This window comes from Carcharhinus amblyrhynchos, chromosome 11, assembly GCF_965287045.1.
Source record: "Carcharhinus amblyrhynchos chromosome 11, sCarAmb.v2.hapA, whole genome shotgun sequence".
NCBI classification, from domain to species: domain Eukaryota; kingdom Metazoa; phylum Chordata; class Chondrichthyes; order Carcharhiniformes; family Carcharhinidae; genus Carcharhinus; species Carcharhinus amblyrhynchos.
Genome location: NC_137334.1, coordinates 17,818,187 through 17,838,160, shown reverse-complemented (window position 1 = coordinate 17,838,160; position 19,974 = coordinate 17,818,187). Strand labels below are relative to the sequence as shown.

At 42.5% G+C, this 19,974-nt stretch overlaps 1 protein-coding gene across 12 annotated transcripts in view; it reads left to right on the top strand.

Annotated features, from left to right (window-relative positions):
• LOC145349943 (double-stranded RNA-specific editase 1-like) overlaps positions 1-19,974 on the top strand; it is a 262,569-nt gene that overhangs the window by 136,817 nt on the left and 105,778 nt on the right. For 9 of the 12 annotated variants that reach the window (XM_080198635.1, XM_080198641.1, XM_080198646.1 and 6 more), the window contains one exon: positions 14,778-14,804. The exons of the other annotated variants lie outside the window; for them this stretch is intronic. In XM_080198635.1, coding sequence (XP_080054761.1) covers positions 14,778-14,804 — 27 coding nt within the window. The remainder of the gene's footprint in view (positions 1-14,777; positions 14,805-19,974) is intronic. 12 annotated transcript variants of the gene reach the window in all.

Sequence of the window (19,974 nt, the reverse complement as noted above, 5' to 3'; positions counted from 1 at the left end):
ATTTCAAAATGGTGGTAATTGGGTCATGCACACTCCAACGGTCCTAACACTGAAAGGCACTAAAGTGTCCTGTGCTGATGTACCTTGTTCTTGATGTCAGATTTTGCAATTCCAACTGCAGTGTTTCAGAGAATCAAACAGAAAGTAAAGTGGCCAATTTGCCCACTGCACCTGTGCCACTCTCTGAAACAACTATTCACTTAGTAAGCATAGTTTTGCACTTTTGCATTTTCATACAACTAGCCATTTTCCATTGATTCTTGTTGACAATTCCTTATTCAAAAAAGATATATAATCTAGATATCTCAATTTAAAGAAAGGTCATGCATTTCAATATTAAGAAATTTTGCAGAGTTTAAAGTGATGCTAAGGTCTAAAGTTCCCAAATCATGTTTGGAACTCAACCATGCTGGATTCTTAAGGCAGCTTGTGAGGATTACTGAGTCCAGCTGATGAATTCCAAGTCTTCGGTTGGAATTTTACCAGCACGCCTACCTCGATTCTGGGGGTGGGCAAGGCTGAGCAATTGGGTTTTGGGCGGGATCATACGAGCCTTTTGGGCAGCGGGGGGGGGGGGGGGGGGGGCGTGGTTCTGTCCTTTATCTTTGGAATTCTGAAATAAAAAGCCAAGTACTCAGCAGATCAGGCAGCATGCATGAAGAGAGAAAACTGAGTTAATGTTGCAGATGTGTGACCTTTCAGCAGAACACCACTAATACTTTATGCCTTTAATAATTTACCTGACAGTTTTACCAATTACCTTGTGCATGGGGAACCTTTCCATGGAGCTACTTGCTTTAATACTGACACATCATTTGTAGCCAATAATATGGATGATTTGTAGATGCTTAGTAGACTTTTGCTCTTTTTATGTAATACAACACAGGAGGGAACCCATAATTCATTTAAACTTGCAAGTATAGCTTGAAATATTTGTCAGTGTTTAATCTAGTTGAAACCAGTCACAAAAGGATTGCTTTGAGTGTCTCAAAGTTCCAGTCTCTCTGGTGGTCTCGCATCACAACACAGCGGTGAAAATGAATGATTTAACTATCAGATCTTTTTAATTGATTGAGCATTTTAAATGTGTGTACACAACTACCCAGTTTGAAACCTAAATTTGTAATGTTCAAAGCATAGTTGTGATGGTGCGAAGTTATGGTATTCTTAGCATGTGTACTGGACAATTGAGTGCTGTAATGAATTAAGTCTAGACTGACATTAGGCTGTTGCAAGAAACAGTGGTGTGAGGGCATAGGGCATCAACGTGTTGGAAACAGAGCAACCTTGATGCTTGTTATCTCAATACTACTTTAGTTAGTGATTATATGATTGGACTAACAAACAAAATAATGCTTCTCTGAACAGTTGTGTTGAGAACTCAAGTAGTAATATGATACAAAATTGTGAGCTGTAGTTTTTGCATTTCTACGGTAAATCTGCTTGTCTTCAGTATCCATGAATTTGTGATCCGCTGGCTGACTCTGCACGTGTACAGCTCAGTGTGAACTTGAGCTGTGGAGACCAGAGAAGTCCATTGATATCCACACAGTTGGTTGATATTGTTCAGCAGCAGTGGGAAAGGGTAATTGGCCATGCTGCCTGTGTGTTGGAAGCAAGGAAAAACAAGGTACAATACTGAATTTGTACCATTATCCAGTACCCATACATGTGGAAAGAATAACTAGAGTGTAATAGGTTGAGAGTGTTGGGATTTTGAACCTTTAGGGGCAGCATAATGGTACAGTGGCTAGTACCGTCACCTCTCAACACTAGGGAGCGGCCTTGGGTGACTGTGGAATTTGCATGTTCTCCCTCGGCGTGCATGGGTTTCTTTTGGGTGCTCTGGTTTCTTCTTAGAGTCCAAAGACACTGCCTAAAGGGTAAGGAAGGACCTGTCCTTTGCAGGTCCTTTTCCTAGAGCTACTTTTACCTCTAAAGTTTTGGCTTTTTTGTAACCTGATTATAATTGAGCATCTTTAATTTTCTTATTCAGCAGTAAATCTTTAGGAATGATATTCCTTCTATTCTCCACATGTTATGGAATCAGATTACTTTAGTTGGTACATGGGGACGGCACAGTGGTTAGCACTGCTGCCTCACAGCGTCAGGGACCCGGGTTCGTTTCCCAGCTTGGGTCATTGTCTATGCAGAGTCTGCACGTTCTCCCTGTGCCTGCGTGGGTTTCCTCCCACACTCCAGAGATGTGCAGGTTAGGTTGATTGGCCATGTTAAATTGCCCCTTAATGTCTGGGGGACTAGCAGGGTAAATATAGGGGGTTATGGGAAAAGGGCCTGTGTGGGATTGTGGTCAGTGCAGGCTCGATGGGCTGAATGGTCTCCTGCGCTGTAGGAATTTTATGAAATTCTGCTAATTTGAAGAGAAGGGGGATTAAAGTGTAGTGTGACATGTGCATTTAAAAATCCTTTGTAATCAGTAGTAAATTGTTATTAGTGTTTTAAAAAAATGCTAGCTTTCTATCAGGAATTATATTTATTTCTATGCAGACTTATATTTTAAGTCAGTTAGGGGTATTTCAGTGTTAACTGTCGTAGTTTATTCTGGATCTCTGTATTTTACCTAAGGCCTAGGCGTTTGTCTGACCCCCATTTGACCACTTCAGTGAAAGCTTGACTCAAATTAATTTGAAACATGCTTGCTTGGGTCAGCATTTTCTTTGCAGAAATAGGCTTTTTCTATTCCCAGGTGAACTGGTGTTCTGTGAACTGAACCTTCCCTCTGTATAGCTTGAGCAAGTGTAATATGGTTTGGAGAAAGCTATTCATCTGTATTTTGAACCTCTTGGACACCTACTTCGGAGAAACTAAAAATAACAAAGTCTGAGGTTGAACAGGTACTTTGGCCAATGGAAGTTGCATTACATACTTTTTCTCAGGTTATCAACAGCAACTTGCATCTATATAGTACTTTTAATATAAGAAAATGTCTTGAGTGCTTAGCAGACAATTGTATAAGTATCCCAGCCAAGTATTCCGTTTGCCACTTTCATGAAGGGTTAACATCCTTTAGTAAACTGTGGGCTATGTTGTCAAAAGTTCTTCCAGATGACATTGTGCCTTTGAGAAACATATTAGGGCGATGTTTCTTGTTCAGGATCTGATCAGTTTGTTTTATTATTGGTGCCGTTTTACATGCATCTGACAGCCCTGTTTTTACTGCAGCAGCTAATTGGTCCTAATTGCTGGAATGTTTGTTTTAATCTGGACTAATGCTGTTCTGTTGTTGTAGTGTTTACCCCTGGAGTTTTTCAGAGTAGGGCTTGATTAGGTTGATTGACAAGTAAGGTCATTTGACTGGGTGCAGCTAGGCTTACACAAAAAAATGAAGCTCAGACTGCTGCTTGGGATCTTTAAAGAGAGATCACTTCCTCTTTGTCTCTTTTGCTCTCTGGAGATTGAGACTGGAATACACCTGGAAATGGCTCTCTTACTCTGAGATTCTGCTGTTTGAGGATGTATCCTTCTCTGGAAATTGCTGTATGAGATTCAGAAGCCAGCTGTCTTTTTGTGTGAGTTAAAAGGCTGGAAATGTTGCACCCACATGAGCATGTCTATTTTGCACTAATTTGAAGGATTTATATCTATGAGCGTATTGCTTACATTGGAACTATACTGAAGGATAGCTGTTAAGAAGTATACTTTATGTTTAAGTACTTTAATTGGTAAAAGTTACGCTAATTATTTTTATTATATTCTAACAGTGTTCTTAAATAAAGTTTGTTTTAATAAAAGGTTCCTGCATGAATCACTTGAATCATACCTGGAGCGAAACACTTTATGCTCAATGTAATGCCATTAAGGGAGGCGACACCTTAGTGGTAGAATATTAATCCAGAAACTCAGCTGAAGTTCGGGGGCACCAGGGTTCAAATCCTGCCACGGCAGATGGTGGAATTTGAATTCAATATAAAATATCTGGAATTAAGAATCTACTGATGACCATGAAATCATTGTCAATTGATGGAGAAACCCATCTGGTTCACTCATGTCCTTTAGGGAAGGAAATCTGCTGTCCTTACCTGGTTTGGCTTACATGTGATTCCAGAGCCACAGCAATGTGGCTGACTCTCAACTGCCCTCCAAGGACAATGCTTCGCCACAATTGTAGCATGAAAAATCCAACTTGCCCCTGAGGAATCCCTTGCCACATTTCCAGGTAGCAATGGGCAAAAGCACTTAGCTAATGCAAAATAAAGTAGAAGAGGGGTGGCTAATGAACATTACAATTTCCCACAATACTGCTAGGGCATGCAGCTGCAGCAGTAATAAATGCTGGCCAGCCATGACGCCAATGACCCACGAATCAATAATAATCAAATACACTTGGAATCTAGGTTAATTTTATACCTTGAAGTTTCTGATCTGGTCACTAACACCCATCCATCACCCCACACAAGAAAAGACTAACCTGAATATAAAAAATGGGAAAAGCTCCAGGAGACAAAAAGACAGAAGCCACGATATAAGGGCAAGGCACCACGAGGGGCAACAAGGGTTAGACGTGAGCCGAACGAAAAGTGGCAGAGCAAACAGCAAAAGAGGAAATGTCGTCTCTCTGTCTGACCCCAAAAACAGACTGATAAATGTAGCCAGGGCTAATGGTGTGGGCTTTTTATTGATTACCACAGTCCTTTGTGACTGCAGCATTTCAATCCAGAAGGGGTATGTTAGGGATGCTAATTTGCACATGGTGACAGGGGACTGGCTTTGCAGAAGAGAGCAGTATTGTCAGCGCTGACATCTTTTGCGACAGCAACAATTGCCGTGAATTGGTTTCAAATTTCACCCCTCTTTTGATCGTAGTTGAAAATCTTTGACCTATGGGAAGATCTGGAAGATATGTAGGAAGTCTGCAGCTGCAGGTCCACTCCTTCTGGAAACAGTTTGTGGCGCATCAGGGATGGTGTGGTAGAACACTGCTGCCTCAGAGTGCCAGGGACCTGGCTTGGGTCACTGTCTGTGCGGAATCTGCACTTTCTCCCTGTGTCTGTGTGGGTTTCCTCTGGATGCTCCAGTTTCCTCCCACACTCTGAAAGACGTGCTGGCTAGGTGCATTGACCCGAACTGGTGCTGGACTGTGGCAACTAGGAGAATTTCACATAACTTCATTGCAATGCTAATGTAAGTCTTTCTTGTGACGAATAAATAAACTTTACTTTTAACTGCATGTGCAAGCCATAGTATTTTCTTACTGATAGCAGTGTTGTGGGAAATTATATTGGCCACCCCTCTTTTTTTTGCATTAGTTAAGTGTTTTTGTCCCATTGCTACCTGGAAACGTGGCAAGGGATTCCTAAGGAGCAAGTTGTATTTTCCATGCTACAATTGTGAAGCATTTAAAGTTTATTTAATGGGCAGAAATTCAGGCGATGCTACTTTATAGAGAGTTCAAGAAGCAGGAAAATCTTCATACATAAAATGCTGAAATGTTGTAATCCGCACTTAAGTTTGGAGGTCTGGACTCTACAGATAATCTTTGTTTATCTCCTTGCTTGTTAATCTTGAGACTATATTGTTTGGCCTCTACCTGGTGGATTTTGACACGGAATAAGCTATTCTTCCCAAGGTCACAGGTCTGGCTTTTGGACTTTACTAGTAAGAATTATTTTCATTGTAGCTCAACAGAGGACTACAATATTCTATCACTGGGCAGATGCAGGCTTTATAATGTGCTGAAATTGCTGATGGTATCAGATGAGGCAAAGCTTTCCTAAGGAATGTTATTCTAGCCCCAGGTTTTTAAGCTGTTTTTCTTGTATTTTGCTCAAAGGCTTGAAATTTTATAACTGAAAGATTTGCAACCCCTCAATAGGGATGATTGGCAGTATCACGTAAGTCTTTGTTGAGGATCTTATCCCCTCAACATTGAGCCTGGAGCCTGTTCCACCATCGCATTGCTACCTCGAAATATGGCAAGGGATTCCTAAGGAGCAACTTGGATTTTCCATGCTACAATTGCCACTAATGGCTTTTGTTTTTCCATTGAGAAGTTAACTCCATCCTCTGAAGTGGTGTATACTTTGTACCATCACCTCAGTTAGATTCTGTCCGCATCATTTTTAATTGCATTACGGTTGTTGAATTTCCTACCATCGATATTCTAAGGGTTACCATCAACCAGAAACTTGGCTGACTGTCATCTAAACAGTGTGGTCAGAGACTCGGAATTTTGCAGCCTGTAACTCTCCATCCTGATTTCTCAAAGCTGGTCTACCATTTACAAGGCACAAGTGGTGAGTGTGATGGAAGCCCTCCACTTGCCTGGAGGAGTGCAGCTCCAACAACAACACTCAAAAAGCTCAACACCATCCAGGATAATGTTGCCTTCTCGATCAGTGCCCCATCCACCACTTTAAACATTCAACACCGGCATACAGAGTATGCTGCAACACTTGCTTTCAAAAGCATCCTGCAAATTTGTGACCTATACCGTAAGAAGCCCGTGGAAACACCATCCACAGCAAGTTCCCCTCCAAGTGGCACACCATCATGACTTGGAATGATGTTGCTGTTCCTTCACTATCGCTGGGTCAAAATCCTGGAACTTCCTGCCGAACAGAACTCGTGTGTGTGTGTGTGTGTGTGTGTGTGTGTGTGTGTGTGTGTGTGTGTGTGTGTGTGTGTGTGCGCGCATCACATGGACTGCAGTGGCTCCATAAAGTGGCTCACCACCACCTTCGAGGACATGTAAAGATAGAGAATAAATGCTGGCCTTGCCAGTGATGCTCACATCTCATGAACACGTTTTTAAAATCCTTTGTATCCAGTGAGTTATCAGTCATGCTGCTAAAGAAAAGACAAATTGAGAGGGATAGTCACTTCCAAACCACCATTACACACCACTGACAACTAGCTCAAAGTAACATTATAAAGACCACAGGCATATTATTGAAGGTGTCACATGTCCCAGGAGATGAAGATAACTGAGGCTTCAATATCCCTGAGAAAATAGTCACTTTTGAGGTATGCATCCTGGGCCACTAAAAAGACTGTAGGCAGAGTGACCAAGCACACTTGTCCCAAAAAAAGACTTCATGGGTGTTGTGAAAACTAATATTTATTTATGAATATATACTTTGACTAAGTTAAGTTTGCAGTGTGCCAAAAATATCATAGTGAAGTTGATATAATTCTAAAAGGTTTATAAATCATCGAATCATTGAATCCCTACTGTGCAGAAGGAGGCCATTCAGCCCGTTGAGTCTGCATTGACCACAATCCCCCCAGGCTCCATTCCTGCAGCCCGCCATTTACCCCGCCAGTCCCCCGACATTAAGGGTCAATTTACCATGGCCAGTCAACCTAACTTGCACATCTTTGAACTGTGTGAGGAAACCGGAGCACCGGAGGAAATCCACACAGACACGGGAAGAATGTGCAAACTCCACACAGACAGTGACCCAAGGCCGGAATTGAATCTGGGTCCCTAAGAGTCAGCACTGTGTTGCCTTGTAAGTCTTGAGTTGTTAATTCAGCATAGTGGTAATTTAAACTTGAGGCATAAAGCCTAGATTTCTGTTGTGGCATTTTCAAATGCGCACTTTGATCAATTGCACTCAAAATCCCCATTTCTGTATTTAGGATAAAAATTGTTGGGTTGATTTTTAGGGCCAGCCACACTAATAATAAGAACATTTTTACTAAATTTGAAAGTTCAGTGTATGTTTACATTGACATTTGAGAATTGTCAGGTATAATATTTTGGGATGACTAACTGACACATTTACCCCTACAGTAATTGTGACTGCCTGCCTGTCACACAATAATAGTCAGTGCAGTTTGTATTTTGCCTGGATTATTTTGCTAGGATCCATTTCCATTTTGGAAACTGTGGCTAAGTGAGGTTTTACCGAGCATTTGCTTGCTCACTAGCTCAGACTGTCATGGCCTAGACCTATTAACATGGTTAAAGAATTGCAGACACTCTAGGTAAAACACAATGTCCTATTGGGTGTGGTTTTATAGATGTGTCACTTTTATAATTACAGGCTTTTTTTCTTGAACTGGGAATTCAGGGCATTCTAAAGAATAGATTTCTCTCAAATTTCCTCTTTCACCATCCCATTCAGTGGAACACTTTTGGGAATCATGGATGACAATTCAAACCCTGTGGTTGTGCGTTTGACAACTAGATGTTCCTACCCTGGAGTTGATGAGGTACTAGTTACTGAGGACATTTAAAAGCGACATTTACATTTCTGTCCGTGTCTGACAAATTTACTGGAGTTCTATGAGGATGTGTCTAGGGCGGTGGATAGAGGAGAGCCGGTGGATGTGGTCTTTCTGGATTTTCAGAAGGCGTTTGACAAAGTACCTCACAAGAGGTTATTGCAGAAGGTCGAGGGACATGGAGTTGGGGGCAGGGTGTTAGCGTGGATAGAGAATTGGTTGTCAAATAGGAGGCAGAGAGTGGGGGTCAACGGGTGCTATTCGGATTGGCGGATGGTGACTAGTGGAGTGCCCCAGGGGTCGGTGCTGGGGCCTCAGCTATTTACCATTTATATAGATGATCTGGAGGAGGCAACCGAGTGTAGGGTGTCGAAATTTGCTGATGACACCAAAATTGGTGGAACGGCAAATTGTGCGGAGGGTGTGGAGAGTCTGCAGAAGGATCTAGATAGGCTGGGCGAATGGGCCAGGAAATGGCAAATGGAATTTAATGTTGGCAAGTGTGAGGTGGTCCACTTTGGTAGGAAGAATGGTAGGAAGGACTATTACTTACATGGCGAAAAACTGCAGCAGGCGACGGTGCAGAGGGACCTCGGGGTCCTTGTGCATGAGTCGCAAAAACCCAGGTTGCAGGTGGTCAGGAAGGCGAATGGGATGCTGGCGTTCATAGCGAGGGGGATTGAATATAAAAGTAGGGAGGTCTTGCTGCAGCTGTATAGGGCATTGGTGAGGCCGCAGCTGGAGTACTGTGTGCAGTTTTGGGCGCCGCACCTGCGCAAAGATATTTTGGCCTTGGAGGGAGTGCAGAGGAGGTTTACTAGGCTGATACCGGAGTTGAGGGCGTTGAGCTATGAGGAGAGGCTGAATAAACTGGGCTTGTACTCGTTAGAGTTCAGAAGAATGAGGGGAGATCTCATTGAGACGTATAAGATGATGAATGGGATGGATAGGATAGAGGTGGACAGACTCTTCCCGCTCAAAAAAGACAGTAGGACTAGGGGGCACAGCCTCAAGATAAAGGGGGGGGGCGGTTTAGAACGGAGTTGAGGAGGAACTTCTTCACTCAAAGGGTGGTGAATCTCTGGAATTCTCTGCCCGTTGAAGTGGTGGAGGCTGCCTCGCTAAATATTTTTAAGACGCGGGTTGATGGGTTTTTGATAAGAGAGGGGATTAAGGGTTATGGGGAGAGGGCGGGAATGTGGAACTGAGCCACGACAGATCAGCCATGATCTTATTGAATGGCGGGGCAGGCTCGAAGGGCTAGATGGCCTACTCCTCCTATTTCTTATGTTCTTATGTCATGCTGTTCACTCCCAGTGTACTGGCCCCATCTGTCCAAGGCACATGTAAACTTTGCCTGTCTCCCCACATTCTTTTTATTGTGTTTCTTAAATCTGCCAATGAAGTGATGGTTCAAGGGGAGAAGTGATATAATGGTAAAGTCACTAGGGCTCGTATACTAGAGGCCCAGCTGATGCTTTTGAGGATGTGTGTTCAAACCCTACCACAGCAGCTGGTGGGATTTGAATTCAGTTAATGTGGAATATAAAGCTGGTTTTGATGATGTTGACCGTGACAACTATCATTGATTGTCATGAAAACCCATTTAGTTTGAGTGTCTTTATAGGGCAGCACAGTGGTTAGCACTGTGGCTTTATAGTGCCAGGGACTGAGGTTCAATTCCTATCTTGGGTCACTGTCTGTGTAGACTTTACACGTTCTCCCCATGTCTGCATGGGTTTCCTCCCACAGTCTGAAAGACGTGCTGGTTAGGTGCATTGGCTGTGCCAGATTCTCCCTTGGCGTACCTGAACAGGCGCCGGAGTGTGACTTCTAGAGGATTTTCACAACAACTTTATTGCAATGTTAAAGCAAGTTTACTTGTGACACGAATAAATACACAGACAAATTTGCTGTCCTTGCCTACGTATGACTTCAAATCCACAGCAATGTGGTTAACTCTTAATTGCCCTATGAAATGGCCAAGCCAAACCAGTTCAATGGCAATTAGGAATGTTTGACAAATGTTGGCCTCGCCAGTAACGCCCACATCCATGAATAAATATTTAAAGTAACAATGTTGGATGCCATTCCGTAATGATGCCCAACACATGGGAGTTGCTCGGTATTTTTTCTGATTTTTTTCCTCTTCTAATTGGAGAAATCGCGCTTCATTTTGCATAGAACAAATAGGGATATGTTTACCTGAAGGTAGACTCTGCAGAAGCATTTAATTAGCCTAATGCTTTAATACTTCCTTCAGTTTCTAACAATGCACATTTTATGCTGTTCGGCACGATATGATAAAACCAAAAATGTTCATTAGTTTTATGCTTGTACTTGCTAGGATGCTACTGGGACTTGATGGATTGAGTAACAAGGAGAGGCTGAATAGACTGGGACTTTTTTCTCTGGAGCATAGGAGGCTAAGGGGTGACCTTATAGAGGTCTATAAAATAATGAGGAGCATGGACAAGGTAGATAGTCAATATCTTTTTCCACAGGTAGGGGAGTCTAAAACTAGAGGGCATAGGTTTAAGGTGAGAGGGGAGAGATACAGAAGTGTCCTGAGAGACAGTTTTTTCACAAGAGGGTGGAGAGTGTCTGGAACAAGCTGCCAGAGGTAGTAGTAGAGACGGGTACAATTTTATCTTTTAATAAGCATTTAGATAGTTACATGGGTAAGACGGGTATGGAGGGATATGGGCCAAATGCAGGCAGTTGGGATTAGCTTAAAGATTTTAAAATAAAGGGTGCCATGGACAAGTTGGGCTGAAGGGCCTGTTTCCATGCTGTAAACCTCTGACTCTGACTCTAAAACTGGGGTATGGGTGGGTATTGAGGGTGTAAGAGACCTCCCTCAGACAGAGGCTGTACTCTGTACACATCTATTTCAGCTTTCATTTGTCTTCAACTTGTACACATTTTCTTCCTCAGCAATAGAGTAAATTGTATTGGTGCATTAGCATTTCAGTTTCTGTCATGCTGAAAATGATTTGAGTACAACTTGGTTGACAATTAATTTGAGTAGATTCTTAATTAAATGTTCAAGCCCAAGCCAGGCATTTTTCACATCAAAGTCGAGAGACAGTGTTTTTCTTCCTAATCAGAGAGCTTTTGAGTGGAACTGAATTTTGAAAGCTCTTTAAAAACAGAAGGAAGGGTTCACCTATGTTAATTATAATGCAGTGACAGATGTGAGACAGGTTCTGAGACAGGCACATGTCCAGAAACCAATCACCAAACACGGCATTCAGCAATCTCTTTAAAACATTTGAACCAATGATGCCAGGCCAATGCTCTTATCGTCCTCTCATTACTGACAAGACATCACCATTCCCACAGTGAGTTGAACCAGCATTCCACCCAGTACCGATCTCAGATTCCTCCTCTGTAGTAGTGCAAGACTACAGAACCATGGGTGCCAAATTCCAGAACCCCTGTTTAGATCAGTAATATGGTGGAGGAATAATATAGCAGCTTGACTTTTACCTACAGCATGCTTATTCTTCACAGAGCTCCGTGTTGAGTTACGAACTCCAGAGTGGTTTTCCCCATGCTCACTGTTTCAGCTGGGTCCATTTATACTCTATTGAGCCAATGATATGACCTTCCTTTAACGATGCAATTGCTAATACATTGACACCAACCCCCAACTAAAGTTTGGTTAGCATTATCAATAAAAAAACTCACTGGTGAGCTAACACCCTCTCGCACCACTAACACCCCCCTCTCACATTGCTGAATATAGAATCATCCAGTGCAATACGAGGCCATTCGGCCCACGGGGGAGCAATTCTGCCAAAAGTGCTAAATTAGCAGGAAAACGGTTTTAAATCTGGATAGTTTTATCAGCTCAGCCACTCACCTGAATCGCTGCACACTGTGCACTGCAGAGGTCCCAGTCGTGAATCTCATGAAAAACCCATGGTGGTGGGGCAATTCCTACAGAGCAATTCCTGGGCCAGCCCTGACCAAATCACCCCCCCCCCCCTCCCAAAACCCTCACCCTGGTCCCGGAGCACCCTGGTGCACAACTCACCTACTCCCAGCGGTGATGACCCCCCGCCCCCCCACACACAATCTCCTCTCTCCTCCCCCAATCTCCCCTCATCCTGGCAGACCATGCCCCAGCCCGCCCCAATCCTGCCTGCAGAGTGGCAGCGGGACCCCCACTGATCACACCTCGGCCCTGTCCAGTGCCAAGGTGTCCCAAGGGCATGGGCACTTTGACCCTTGCACAGTGTCAGTGGACACAGGCTGGCACTGCCAGGGTGCCCATGCTCAGGGGGCAACAACCCCACCACCCGACCCCCTTGGGGGGCCAATTACCCCTCACCCACCTCATTCCTCTCACTAGTTCTCCGAACATGGGGAGCTATTCCAAACTCCGTCGGAATTAAGTACTCCTGACAGGGTGGGAGATTCAATCGGGACCTGAAAGTTCTTGATAATGATTTAAAATACATTTTTAAATGTTTTAAATTACTTACCTGTCTTCCCACCGGTTTTCGGCATAGTCTGACCAGCGACTGTTCGCTGGCTCTGGGAGATGCGCATGTGTTCGCGGCACGTGCACTAATCCCAGTTCAAGGCTGGCGACACCCATCTCCCACCTTGACCTACCAGAAAAGTTGCAGGTTGCGGTGGGAGAATCGCAGCCCACAATCCTATCCAGGCCCTATACCCATTACCCCATACATTTACCTTAGCTAGTCCCCCTGACACGAAGGCGCAGTTCAGCATGGCCATTTCACCTAACCAGCACATCTTTGGAGTGTGGGAGGAAACTGGAGCACCCGGAGGAAACCCGCGCAGACATGGGGAGAGAATATGCAGACTCCATACAGACAGTGACCCAAGCCAGGAATTGAACCTGTGTCCCTGACACTGTGAGGCAGCAGTACTAATCACTGGGTCACCATGCCACCCCAAAATTTAAAATAAAGAGCTCAACCTGAAGAGAAAAATTGATGGAAAAAGAACGAGTTTTGTGCACCTACCTGTTCAGTGGGCCGAATGGTTTCCTGCAAAGTACCACTTTATGATTCATAATATTGCATGAATCATTGACTCGGGGAATTTGATCTCCATATGCCAATGTAATAAAAACTAAATTAGATTTGTTCAATCACTGCAAATGAGTGGCACTAATGTTATCCCCCACATGACATAAACTTTAATATCATTACAAAACAGCATAACATCCAACTCATCATGAAATCTGCTATCTATTGTTGTTCTTTTTTGTAAATTAAACTTTTTTCAATTAGCCTTTATAGCTGAACACTGAAAAATGAATGATCACCATAAATGAAACAAACAAATAAGATGCAAAGTGGGAATTTAGTACATAAAAATTGCACACTGTAGATTATTAGTGTTAAGATCTCAATTTTTCAGTTGAATGTTTCAGGTTGTTGGATAATAATTATTTTAGCACCTCCCTCTGTATAAAGTACACGTGATTAAAATTTGTATTCTGTGAGGGAGAACAATCATTTTCTCAGATATGAATTGAAAACCAGATAATGTTGGCTGAGGCTATTTCTGGGTCCAGAAGATGTTTATGTGACTTGACCCTTTGGAAAAAAAAATTCAAGTTGCATGTATTAATATGTAAATTCATGCACTTAATTACAATGGTTATCACAATAAAGCTGTAATGATACAATCTTTAAATTCTCATGGAGAAATAGAAAGTCATTATGTTAAAATCATAGAACCCCCTACAGCACAGAAGTAGGCCTTTCAGCCCATCAAGCCTGCACCAACAACAGGCCCTATCCCCATAACCCCACGTATTTATCCTAATCCCCCTGACACTCAGGGGCAATTTATCATGGTCAATGCACCCTAACCAGCACATCTTTGAAGTGTGGGAGGAAACTGGAACACCCAGAGGAAACCCACACAGACACAGGGAGAACGTGCAGACTCCGCACAGACAGTGACCTGAGGCCGGATTTGAACCTAAGTCCCTGGTGCTGTAAGGCAGTAGTGCTAACCATTGTGCTGCCCTGAGAACTTCATGAATTACTGGTTAGGCCTCAGTTGGAATATTGTAGGCAATTCTGTGAAGGACAGTTTAAATTTTTTTTAAAAAGAGGGAGGCAGTGGTTTAGCTTGCTGTTACCAGGAATGAAGGATTTCCTCATTTAGAGTCAACAGGGGAAAAACTGTAATAGTGTTAAAATCATTGGTGTAAGATCTGGAGGGAGATGAGAATATAATTTTTCAGAAAACCGTCAGGATCTGGAAAGCTCCATCTGAAAAGGTGGTGCAAGTTGTTTCCATGAATAAATCTAAAAGGGAGTTTGAGAGATACTTCAGGTGAGGCACTTGCAGGGTTATGAACAAAAAGTGGAGGCTAGGACTGAGCATGACTGCCGTGTAAAGAACCAGCGCAGGCATGTTGGGCTGAATGGCCACCCTCTGTGCTGTAGGTTTCTATGATTCTGTAAAATGATCATTTGAAGAAAAATGTTGTACTGCTTGGATTTTAAGCAACAATGGGATGGGTGTATTGTTGTTTATGCTGCCTGGACATCGAAAACTAACTGTTCTTTTCTCAACATTTTCTTTAGGCAGCCGAAACAAGTGCATGGCTGAAGGTATGTGCTGCAAAAATTATTCACAATTTGTGCTGTGTTAAGCCTTGATTTGTTCTCAATTTTCTTGACTTTACTCAATTCCAATTTTGCAGGATGGGCCAGGAGGGGTGGATATTTTTCTCACTTTAGAAGGAGGTTAGCTATTCTGTTACATGAGAGGGCAGTTTGTTGGGTTTTCAACTCATTCCCTGGTGCTGCTTTTTAGGGTTTGTGCATTGATTGAGAGAAGGGAACACCCTGAAGGGGAGAGCCAAAGGTAGAGTCATGGCGGAGGCTTTTTAGGAACGTTTCTGAAGGTGTATGAGTGGTGAAAGACAAATGGTTTTTTGAGAGCACCTGGGAACATGTGTGCAGTGACTGTGGACTCCAGCAGAGGAGTGAGTAATCATTCAGTGTCAAAGTGCCTGGAAATGTTCGACAGGAAAACGTCAGACAAAACTGCTATCACAGACCTGTTGAAAGAATTTTAAAATGAGGTTCGAGACCTTCACATCAGTGCACTGGCAGGCTGTGGCAATAATGAAGGCGATAACCTGGGAGAGGACGCAAGCCTTTAAGACCTTAAGTTCTGTAAAATTCATGAAAGAAATTCAGGACCGATGTGCGATATCTTTTGGCAGTCGTGAATGTTTTTGGAGTAATTACAATAATATTGGATATATTCAAGAAACAAGTAAATGCTAAGATTGTTTCAAACAACGAGCTTCAGTGGACAGATTTTAGTCCTTGACATATGTTAATGATGAAAAGCACGAAACATCTTAAGAATGCATTGATCTGCTCTGCAGCAAGGCATGTAAATTAATAATGCACACATGTGTCAATCTCATGGCCTGTATTTAGAAATTCAAATGTGGCAAATGCTTAAAGCACCCTCTTCCATTTTATCTTGCACCTTTTTTGAAGTTTTCATTCTCCACCTTGAGTCTACCTTCCAGGAAGGATCATTTTTTTAAGTGACAGCTGGTTGTAAATGCAGCAGTTCTGTTTTACAGTGCTAGGTGACAAACGGTCTTAAACTTGTGCACAAAATGTTATCTGCTTCACCTCCAATCCAGCTGATGAGGACTCGGGGACTTTCAGATCATCTGCCAATTTCTTACAGTTTACAAAGTGAACATTTCTATTCTAGTTGCCATCCATGCTTGACTAAAGCACGTAAAGATTGAATAAGAAAAAATAGGAAGGAAAAATCATTTTTTAAAAAATGACATTCATTGGTAAGTACAGTGTATGGTATGATCATGATTCATATAACACAAGCAAGTCCCAAGTATGATCTGTGATCTGATTTAGTCTGGACAATCTCAGATCGGACATGTTACAATTCAGTAGGTCTGTGTAGATTTTGGTGTTCGTAATCTTCGGATAGGAAAACTCAATTCTGGCTATCAGCTTCTCGCTAAGTGCAGCTGCAGAAGTATGTGAGAGAGTTTTCCTTTTGGATATGAAGGGCCAGTTGGAGAATCCAGTTGTCCATCTTTTCTCATGAGGTACTTAAAGGCTGTCGAAACCGAGGCCATGTCTCTGCCTGAGAAAAAAGAGAGCTCCAGGAAAACTGGAAGAATGAAAATAAGAAATAAACTTCATTCCTATTTGACAAGTTGGAAATGGCATTTGTTTAAATAATATGTGCTTTGCCACCTCAGCAGGCTTCCAGGAAGATTTCAGGTTAAGACACAAGGTTGCCCAATGGTCAGAGTAAATTTGGAATCCAAAAGACATGCTGGTGAGGTGGATTGGCCATACTAAATTCTCCCTCAGTGTACCCGACCCGGTGCTGGAGTGTGGCAACTAGGGGATTTTCACAGTAACTTCATTGCAGTGTTAATATAAGCCTACTTGTGACACTAATAAATAAACTTTATTCTGGGAGGTAACATTGCTGTACAAATATCGTTGTGGTGTGTGGGGAGGAAGGCGTTGAGGGGAGGGAGGTGATGACATGCTCAAAGACCCAAGTCGCCATATTGGAGTTGAGGGAAAAACAGTTTGGATTTCAGAACTGATATGTAGGCTGCTACCCTTTAAAGCAAATTATTTCTCAAAATTAAGGAACAGCTTTTGACATGTCCAATTTGCAGCTTTTGCCAATTATAGAGTCCCCACTCTCTGACTAGGCAGTAGCTAGTTCTCTGATTTACCTGATAATGTAATTCCAAAATGTCTTGAATTCATCCTTTCTATAATTTTTTTGAATTTGTTTTACAAGAACTTGGGACAACACTGGTAGTGACCTACAGGAAGGTGTTATTACCAAGTTAAGTTCAACACACAGCAGGCTCGCACATGTTGTGCATTTGTAACCGTATTTGTATAGCCAGTTCAGAAGACAGTTGCATAGAAAGATGCTGGGAGCAATTTAGTGTTCAAGCAAGGAAATTGATGCCACCACATGAGCAATTGATGGTCAGGCCCCACCAGCTGTCAAGTCACATTGCCTGTCCTTGAAGTCGTATCCTTTCAATTGGATATATTCACACTCAGAAGTGAATGGCCAAACAAAAGTGCCAGACTATAGCTTTAAACCTGCTGAGTACTGTAATCATTGGCACCTGGGCCATCACTCCAAACGCTGCCTCAAGCCTTCACTGTAAAATGTTGTTCATGTTCCCTGCAGTCAGCAAATAAAGTTCCCATCCCTCATAGCAGTTGGGCTTATCCTAAAGTAATTCATCAGCGATATATGATGGCTGATATTGTACTTCCGAGCAAAAGAGTTAATTGTTCACAGTAAAATTGCCATTGAGTGAATGCAAAATTATTTCTCTGTACAACATTTCCAGTAGTCTTTTTGGAGGAAAAGTATTAATGATTTCTGAACACGCAGTGGTTGGCTTTGTAATTGGAGCTACTGTTTTTGCATTTGAAGCTGGGGGCTGAACTATAATGCTTCACTGCTTTGATTTAGCTGTTTGGCCACACCACAGAAAAAAGGGGATGCTGAAAATGAAATTAAATTCCAAAAATATTTCAGCAACCCGACTTCAAACCTGTGTAAAATTGACAGCTGTTATCAGTGGACTAACTGCCAAACTAATTGGGCTGCATGCTGGTGCAGTGGTTAGCACTGCTACCTCACAACGCCAGAGACCTGGGTGCAGTTCCAGCCTTGGGCGACCGTTTGTGTGGAGTTCGCACGTTTCCCCATATACGCATGGATTTCCTCCAGTACTTCGGTTTCCTCCTGCAGTCCAAAGATGTGGGTGGGTTGGCCATGCTAATTGAGCTCCTTTGTGTCCCAAGATGTGCACATTAGGGGAACTAGCAGGTTAAATGAGTGGGGCTAAAGATGGTAGGCCTGGGAAAGATGTCGGAGAGCTGGTGTAGAATTAATGGGCTGAATAGCCTCCTTCTGCACTGTAGGGATTCTTCACTGGCTTCATACAATGTGGTTTTTGAGTTAACTGGAGTGGGAATTTGGAATGTTGGTTCCAATAAACTCATAAGGTCTCTTTAATTCTGCTGGTCTTCAGATATCTTTGTTGCTTCTTTAGAATGGCTTTATCTATTAATCAGGCAGTATTCCCCGGAGCGATCAAAAAACATCTGCATTTTGCCCAGACACATTTCTGGAGCTACAAAACCATTGGTCTCTTTCTGACTGGGCCGCAAATTGATGGAAAAAGCCAATGTGAAGCTTGAAGACGTGAATTTTTTGTGGTCTCAGTGATATGAACAGTATCACAATAACAATAGTGGAAGCAAAACTTCCACTTCCATTTATCAAAAGATTTTGGAGTGTATTTTTAATATTACAGATTACAATGTGAATTGAAATTTCACACTTGCTGAGGCTGATATTGTAGTTCTTTTGGTGTTAGGGGATGAGGAAGAAAGCCAATGTATTTATCTAGAGATCTGTTATTATGGGGGACGGGGGACACTGGGGGGTATGGCGGTGCTGGGGTGCACTGGTTCTTTATCGCCAACTCTCATCAAGTGATGAAACTTTCTACATTACACCTGTTATGTTGAGAGGATTTTCATAGTAACTTCATGGCAGCAGGGACCCAGGTTTGATTCCCGGCTTGGGTCAGTGTCTTTGCAGAGTTTGCACATTGTCCCCGTGTCTGCATAGGGTTTCCTCTCACAGCCCAAAAGACGTGCTGCTTAGATGTATTGGCTGTGCTAAGTTATCCCTCAGTGTACCGAAGCAGGCATCAGAGTGCGGTGACTGGGGGACTTTGACAGTAACTTCACTGCAGTGTTAATGAAAGTTTACTTGTGACACTAATGAGTAACATAAACTTAAAAACTTTTACGCAAAATACTGTGGATGCTGGGATTTGAAACAGAAAAATACTGGTAAATTTCAGCAGGTCTGACACCATTTGTGGAGAGAGAATAGTGCCAACGTTTTGAGCCTAGATGACCCTTCGTCAGAGCACTTAAAAACTTATTTGTGGCAAGCAATGGCTTATTTCTTGACAATATTAATATGTGCAAGCTTGAACTGGAGACTTTTTTTTAAAAAAAGGCAACTGTCTTGAGATTAAAACCTGCCTGCAATAATTTTAACAGACTGACCATTCTGAAGAATAGATTTGACCTTCATAGGAAACCTAGTTTTTTTTTTGCGTTCCAGAAAATTGTCAAAGGTGCTGGGTTTCCCTAAGGACTACCGTTATGTGTTTGACTTTCTTTTCCAGTGGCAGCTAAGTAAGGGCTGTTGGGTCTGTCACTCATCGCTAATTCTGTGAAGCTACTAAGATTTGGAGCTCTCTTGTTTGTTAACACTTCATTATATCAGTGAAACCTTGAATAGTTAAATGTTTTGCTGAATATCTGTCTATTTCTGTTTAACAAGTGCATTTAAAATAAGTTTAATTTGATTTTTTGACGTGCTTTTGAGTTGACAGGAGAAACTGATAAGACATTTCATGCAGTTTTGGATGGAATGCAATCATGATGGGTAATTAATTGTTAATGCTGTGATGCGCTGTTCTGTTGATGCCAAGTGGTTTAAGTTTCAGTTTCAGTTCTGAAGAGGTAAGGTCTGTTTCCGGGACCTTTCACAAATTTGAAATGTTGGACAGAAGTTCAGCATGTAGTGGAGATCCCTGTATCTGAAGGATGCTGTCAGTGTCCTCCCACTTGAGTTTTCCTTCATTTTCATAAAATGTTTTTCCTGGCAGATCGGCATTTTGTCAGACCTCAGTGTCAGGGA